The sequence below is a fragment of the Phoenix dactylifera genome, chromosome 3 (genome assembly GCF_051530095.1).
Source record: "Phoenix dactylifera cultivar Ajwa chromosome 3, Ajwa_hap1_PhDact_Kaust_v1.1, whole genome shotgun sequence".
Classification (NCBI taxonomy): domain Eukaryota; kingdom Viridiplantae; phylum Streptophyta; class Magnoliopsida; order Arecales; family Arecaceae; genus Phoenix; species Phoenix dactylifera.
This window is the reverse complement of record NC_143192.1, coordinates 622810-630476: the sequence shown is the minus strand read 5'-3', so window position 1 is coordinate 630476 and position 7667 is coordinate 622810. Positions and strand designations below refer to the sequence as shown.

The 7667-nt window shown below is 35.1% G+C and overlaps 1 protein-coding gene across 5 annotated transcripts; it reads left to right on the top strand.

Moving 5' to 3' along the window:
- The first annotated feature begins 947 nt into the window (after nucleotides 1-947).
- Nucleotides 948-7667, top strand: LOC103720446 (pectin acetylesterase 8-like). 5 transcript variants are annotated; one of them, XM_039123912.3, is made up of 13 exons: nucleotides 948-1247; nucleotides 2434-2561; nucleotides 2742-2824; nucleotides 3388-3514; nucleotides 4707-4786; nucleotides 4917-5003; nucleotides 5079-5203; nucleotides 5331-5391; nucleotides 5668-5721; nucleotides 5805-5882; nucleotides 6338-6443; nucleotides 6826-6965; nucleotides 7377-7667. In XM_039123912.3, the coding sequence occupies exons 2-13, from the start codon at nucleotides 2435-2437 to the stop codon at nucleotides 7482-7484; spliced, it is 1176 nt and encodes a 391-aa protein (XP_038979840.2). In that variant the 5' UTR covers nucleotides 948-1247; nucleotide 2434; the 3' UTR covers nucleotides 7485-7667. The 5 variants fall into 5 exon arrangements, with proteins under 5 accessions (XP_038979840.2, XP_038979839.2, XP_038979841.2 ...); XM_039123911.3 differs by lacking the exon at nucleotides 948-1247 and adding an exon at nucleotides 1360-1699; XM_039123913.3 differs by lacking the exon at nucleotides 948-1247 and adding an exon at nucleotides 1697-1999.

Sequence of the window (7667 nt, the reverse complement as noted above, 5' to 3'; positions counted from 1 at the left end):
ATGATCTATCCTTCCTTGCCTATCAAAGCTCGATAGGGTAGTTCTTCTTCTTTCCAAATCTTTTTCTCCTCTATTTTTTTTTTTAGAATCCTGATATCAACAAGTTCATAAAATCTAAAAAAAAATACATATATATATATATATATATATATATATATATTTATATTAGATAAAGTTAAAAAACTATACGCTTATATTAATTAAAATTATGTTATGAAAACTGTGTTTCGATTTAATTATTGCTTGGTATACACTTATAATATGAGTAATTTGGTTGGTGTATATTACATGACCATGACCATAGTATGTAACAATAAAATTGAAAAGAATTTTTTGTTATCAAAATATTTTTCTGAAATCTTAATATTTGAAAAAATAATTTTTACAAATTTAGTTGACCATACAAAACCATAATTTACATTAGATCAAGTATTTATTTTTTAAAAAAATATAAAATATTTATTATAAAAAAGAGCTTACTATATTCTATTTAAAATTTTAAAAATATTTTTGAAAAAAAAATATCACAATTTTCAATCCATAAAAATTAAACTTTTTCGTATCCTACATAATTTTTTTATAAAATTTGAGAATTTTATTCCCATAAAAAGCTTTTCTTTTTTTTAAAAATTCATATTGAATATTATATATATATATATATATATATATATATATATATGTTGGGGGCCTTGAATTTAGTCCCACATCGGCTAGTAGCGGAAAGCTTCTGTGCCTTAAAATGGGGGATGAAAATCCTTTCCTCTCGAGGCACCTTTTGAAGAACAAAATCGTGAGGACAGTGGTCTTCCCCCTAAAATGGATAATACCTCGAGAGGAACGCAGTACTCTTTTTCTGCTAGCTTAATGTGGGATATGCTGTTGTGTGAGGCTCCGGCCAAAAACCGTTTCCACAACAATATACTTAGGAACAAATTTTAGTACAAGTTGTTTCCAACTTTTGAATTGCTTCATCAAGAAGTTATTTCAAGAAAAAAATATGGGAAGGTATCAAGCCCCCCGCATAGTTCTAACGAGCAAGGGAATCGCGTCCACCTTTGGCCTTTCTCCACGTGAAAGGCCCCAGAGAAAGAGAAAGAGAGTGGGGGATGGCTTGTGAGTTGCATATGTTAGTATAAAAATATATGTGGTGTGAGAACTTAAGCGGTGCAGTTCGGGTGATCCCCAAATATTTCATGTGGGCTGAGCGAATTTCGTATAGTTTGAAGTAATCTCCTCTGTTTTTCGAGGTAGTTCTCTCTTGTTGATTTTTGAGGGGCTGTGCATTTGTTTAATATATCTTTGCAGAAAACTGTACCCCTTGAACTGTTCTTTATCGACCGAGTGAGCTGCTATTGATGTGATTTGCTCTCATTTTTCTTTTTTCCTCCTTCACAAAGAGTTCTTTTTCTTTTTGTTATTCTTGTTCAGCTTAAAATGCATTTTTTTTTGTTTTATTTTTACTTTTTTTTTGTGGTGGTTGGATAGATGCAAGTGAAGCCGGTTGTTTGTTGAATAAGAATTTAAGGATGGGATCTGTTTTTTGATTAGTCTAAAGGAGGGACATCTGAGAAATAGTGGAGTGGACATCACTATCGTATGGCATCTTAGAAAGTGGAGAGCATGAGCTTTTGAAAGGAACAAATGAGAGGCTTTAGTTATCGGATTCGTAATATGGATTGCCGGGCTATGAAATGTTGGTGTATGTCTGTTAAAACCTTTTTGATACAATCGACAAATTAGTTTCATGACAATTTCATAACTTATATCACCACTTCTCTGCACATATTGGATCCCATTGAAATTTTTTGTTGATCAGCAGTTGCAGTACTTCCGGTCCATGCTAATTCCTGCATATATAGGAAAGTTGATATCTTTTTCTGCTTAAAATTCTGCAAGTCAAACTGCTAATATTGAAGTTACAGTAAAGGAAAAGTTGGGTTTTCTTTGCCTCGATAGGATGATGAGAGCTCACTTGATCTAATCAGGAAGAAGGGAAAAGGTTAAGTTGACAAGACTTCTTCCTCTTCCTTTTCTTTTTCCCCCCTCCATATGGTAACAAATTTGTTGCCATATGTTGTCCCTCTCATGTGTCAAGGAAATGGTTATTGATTTAAAAAAATTACATTCATCTTTTAGTAAGGAAAAAGAGAAAAGAAAAAGGATATCTACTGTTTAGTGCTTATTGCTAGCCAGTTGCAGGGTATATGCTCAGAACCTAATCATCCACCTATATTGAACTAGGGATTAAGTAATTTGCTATATGAATTTTTAATTTTGGACAGATTGTTGACACACTTTTCAGTTGTTTCTTAGAAATGCTGGAAATTCCAGGGAGTCTAGTGGCTTTAGCTATTACTGTTGACAGATGTGTTGCTTATGGTCTTGGAGCAATAGCGCTTGCTTTGTTTTTATGTGCTGAAATCGATCCTGCAGAATGCTTGGTGCTAAACCAGGAGGATGGATTTATCTTTTCATCTTACTAGAGCTACTGATCTCGATGAAAGTGGAGGGTTTCGATGTCCCTCTCACTCTTGTGCAAAGTGCTGTGGCCAAAGGAGCAGGTTGGATAATTATATTAATTGCTTCCTCATGCAATGTTCCTCTCATTTTATCAGGCTAACATGATTTATGTATACTAGGATATAAATTAGGATTCTATGGTTTTTCAGAAACTACGCCCGTTGCTCCTGTCTCGAATCTAATTGTTTCTTTGGCTCTATGACTTCTGAATCATTATGCAGTCTGTTTGGATGGAAGTCCCCCAGCGTATCATTTCGCGCCAGGCTTTGGCTCAGGGGTGAACAACTGGTTGGTTCACATGGAGGTAAGTTGGATATTTTGTGAGCAAACATTAAGGCCTATCCACCTATTTTCGTTTCATAAGGCAAGGAAACAGTATGCTTTCTTCTGTTAATCAGTTGGTATGGAGTCTCAGGTTCAACCTTCAGTGATACTCATATCTACTAATTGAAAGTGTTCTGGCAGGTTTCTTGTATATTTACTAGATCGGTACTTTTGTTTGCGAATTTTGAAATATAAAGAGGTCCAGTATGAGAATATATCACATTTTCATGTCCCAATTGCCAGTCCAGAAATCATTATCACACATGAGCTGAAGATCCGCAAGGATTGCAACAGCATCTCAGTTCTGGATATTCTTCATATTTTTCCATGTCTAGGACATGCATAGTTCTGCAACACAAAAATTATACCATGATACTTGTTGCAAAGGAATGAAGACTATACCGTCCTTGTCATAAGTTGCTAACTTGCAAGGATGGCTTCTTTATCAGCAGGGTGAATGTTTAAGTTCATGGGATGTCCCAAGTTCCCTGGCTTCCACTTTTTATCAATTGGATTCATCTTTTTTTCACTAATCTTTCTCAGGGAGGAGGATGGTGCCGGAATGTTGAAGAATGTAAAGAACGCACAAAGAACTTCAGAGGCTCCTCTAAGTATATGAAGCAGCTCTCCTTCTCTGGAATTTTAGGCAAGAAGCAAAATTTAAATCCTGGTATAGCATTCAACGATTATCTCCTTTTCTGGATCATTGTATCAACTACCAATAATGTGAGAGATTAATTTGAATTTTATATAGTAGCTGGTATAATTTGAGGAGAATTTTTCTATTAACAAATGAAAATGAGGTGGACAAAAAGGAGAGCTTCTAAATAAATTCTATAGACCTTGTTTGGCAGGTTGTTGTGGATTACGCAGTGGTATTCCTCCAATTTTCTATATGTTTCTGCCAAATGACATTTTGAACCCAGTTTAAACCAGGGACAAAAGGAACCTATAAAAGTGTGAATAAAAAAAAGAAAATCAACTTCTTGCCACCTTACGTGAATATACCTAGATAAAGCTATCCTGCCAAAGTAGCAGGATTACTTCAGGTTTTCTCAAGTCGAGGGTGGCTTATTCTGGATTAAGTACTATCCAGGTTTCGTTATCCCGCAGCCGAGGAAATTCAGGCGAACTGAATTCCAAGGTCTAGAGAATCTTGGATGACGAAAAATAAAGCATAAAGCATTTTAATGAATTTCTGGATGAAGTGACTGGCAAGATAGATAATGTTTCATGCAGATCATGTGAGTTAATGAGACAAACATTTATCATACCTTAAAATCTCTCTTTTGGCTTGTGGCTTTTCAACCATCCATTGAAAATATATACCCTTTTTATCTCATATGCCAAAAATTCACGAGAAAACGATGCTAAAGAATGTCTCTCTCAGGCTGGTCTAGTATATCTTTATACAAACAAGGGCCTTGTCATTGCTTAATGAAGTCTCCTTGGGTGGGTCTCCATGGTTTAGTACTATGAGCATATATCTCCTTGCATACAAACAGGGGAGTGGCTTGTTCTGCAAGTAGTGCAATTATTTCTGATTTGTGATGTTTTATATGTAATTTCAGCCACTTCATTAATTAAATATAGTTGTCCGCTTCGTGGTCTCCAGATGCAACTCCTTGCTAGTGGATACCTCTCTATTCATATTAAATATTAATGTTCCTTCTCCAAAGGGCCAGTCAGTTTCTGCAGTCACCTGCCATTTGTAATTTCTGTTGTCCAATAATTCACAACTAAGTGATCACATATTTACCTATATTCTATGTAATTGAACGCTAAGATTAAGTTTTTCATTTATTTTAATGAAACACTGTTTCTGAATTTAAATTAATATGTCTTTCTGGGGCTACATGTAGACTTCTATAACTGGAATAAGGTCAAGATTCGATACTGTGACGGTTCATCATTCACTGGTGATATAGAGGCAGTAAATCCTGTAAGTCTGTTCCGCATTTTGCTTAGGCAAAATGTGCTGTACTTGCAATTTGATTACTATTTTTCCTCTTTTATTTACAAATCATAAATCCATTAATATAACAATGGTTTTTATGGCATCATCTACTTAGGCAACAAATCTTCACTTTAGAGGAGCTAGGGTTTGGCGTGCTATTATAGATGATCTACTGGCAAAGGGGATGAACAAGGCACAAAATGTATGTTCCTGTAAAGTAGCCAAAATGTTTTATTTGTACAATACAGTGTTCTAATAATATGAAGAATGGCTGCAGGCGCTTCTTTCTGGTTGTTCAGCTGGTGGTTTGGCATCCATACTACACTGCGACAGCTTTCGTGATCTTGTACCAGCTGGTGCAAGAGTTAAATGCTTCTCAGATGCTGGTTATTTTATCAATGGGTAAGCTTATACTCTGCATCCATGTTCCAATTTGCTCATCATACCAGACAATCACTCCCAGTTATCGAACTTTCTAACAAGGAGAAAAAAAATCCTAGCATGACATTCTTTGGCAATATTATGACAGGAAGGATGTTTCTGGAAAGGAGTCCATCAAAGACTTCTATAATCAAGTGGCGACGACACATGTATGTTTGTTTAGTTACTTTAACCTGCTGTATATAAACCCATCTCTTGTATTTATGCTACTGTTTTCCGATGATACTAATAAACAGGTTGGGGTCAGTGACAAGCCCCTGGCCATGAGGTGGTTTTAGAAGGAAACTGCAGAAAAATTTAGGCCATTACAATTACTTTGTGAATAATAATCTCAATTCTGACATTCTGAAAATTATGTAATAGCATCTAGTCCGAATAGTAATAATGAATGATGCATGCTAAGCTGGAGCTTGCGTTTCTTCTAGGGATCAGCAAAGAATTTGCCATCTTCATGCACTTCAAGGTTTCCGCCAAGCATGGTAAGTAATATTATTTTTTTTCAATTGTTGTATTTTGAACCTTATAGCACCATCGTACAAACATGGTTCAAATGTATATGCAGTGCTTTTTCCCACAGTATGTGGTGCAGAGTATGCGCACACCACTTTTTATATTAAATGCAGCATATGATGCATGGCAGGTAACAATTTCCTCAAATTTATTATGTCGCTTTTCGACTTGTTCTTCATATCATAACAGTGATATCTTTCTTCAGCTAATTAAACAATGATTCTTATCAAAAAAAAGAGCAAACTGTATATATAAGAATTTGATCAGTGTATGTGGTTATCCTTGAAGTACTGCCCTCTCTAAATGATGGTTATATCCTATATATCGAAACCCTGTTGATTTTTATACCATAGTTTTCCTTTAATGCAACCAAGATATAGTTAAATATCTTTCATTTTATAGATCATATGCACTCTATAGATATTCCAAGGTAATCACCTGCCGATTTTGATGATAGAAAATAGACTTGAACCTTTGTTTCTTTCGTCTTTTTTTTTTTTCTTTTCTCTGAGCAAATATATACAGAAGGACCATTGCTTGTTTCAAAACCCCTCTAAGTTGTGAATAAAATGTCTCGTATTTCAGATCAAGAACATTTTGGCACCAAGTCCTTCTGATCCCCGTAAAGTTTGGGGTGAATGCAAGCTTGATATAAAGAAGTGTTCTTCGAATCAACTTCAGGTCATGCAAGGTCAGCACTTTAAGTTGTTTCTTATTGAAAGAAGTTTCTTTTTGTATAGCAAATTCACCAAACAGGCTTGGATTTTCAGAGCCTCCACCACTGAAATTCTGTGCACACACGCATTCATTATTTGCTAAAAAAGAGATTTTTTTGGTGATACTGCTAAAAGAGAGATTGAATCACTATCAAATAGTATGCCCAATTTCCAGTTCTTCCTTCTAGTTATCTTACCTGGGAACAGCAGCATAGATATCATCATGTAACGATGCAGAGTCATGAATTATTACATGTTTATTATAATTGGAGATTTTAGTTTCTCTAGGGCAGTTGAACTGTTGATTTGTTGTGTTTGAAGAGTATGTGATTAACATATTTTTTGATGTTATAACAGGTTTCAGATCAGAGTTTATGCGTGCACTGCCTGCAAACTCATCATCTATAGGCATGTTTATAGACTCGTGTTATTCCCACTGCCAATCAGGGGCTCAGGAGACATGGTTAAGAAGTGATTCTCCTGTTATAGATAAGATGGTAAACTCTACTATATTCTACTTAATTCCAAATATTCAGTGGTGGTAGTTGACACGTGTGGATCGCTACTTTCTGATTTTTTTTTTTACAGAAAAAAAAAAGATATTATTGTTCCTTCTGTCATAACTTGCAGTGCTTAGTCTGAAATATGTTGATTAGAAGTATATATTGTTTTAGCGCCATTGCAGGCTACTGATTCATTTAGTTGTTTTTTTTTTCTTTTTCAACTTTTCACCCTCATTATGATCTATTATATAGTTGCATGTTGTAGGTTGTTATGTTGCATTTGAACCAAGATTTTTGTATCTAAATAAAAATTACTTAATATTAGGCTTGTGCAATGGAATTTATGATCATTCCAAGTGCACAACTTTTATAGGCTGTCTTATCTTTATAGTTTTCTTTTTGCAGCCAATTGCAAAAGCAGTTGGAGACTGGTATTTCGGCCGGACTTCCATGCGGAAGATTGACTGCCCTTACCCATGCAACCCAACATGTCACAACCGCGAAATTGATTAAGTATAAAATTAGCTACCTTGGCTTGTGCATTGATGTGCTATAATGTCACTATATTGTTTATCTTTCATGCAAACCATTCCTAAAATCAAGTGGCACTTCTTTTGTGCTCTTTGTAGGCATGTCTTTGGTCTTCTGTCAGCAGAAGCCAGTTTGATTAAGTTAAAGAGCAGTTTGTTTTACTTA

Bases quoted from the DNA above. Each gene is read 5' to 3' on its own strand.
- LOC103720446 (XM_039123911.3), top strand. The intron at 2,825-3,387 runs GTAAGTTGGATA...AATCTTTCTCAG, and splicing joins ACTGGTTGGTTCACATGGAG to GGAGGAGGATGGTGCCGGAA. The intron at 6,444-6,825 runs GTCAGCACTTTA...ATGTTATAACAG, and splicing joins TCAACTTCAGGTCATGCAAG to GTTTCAGATCAGAGTTTATG.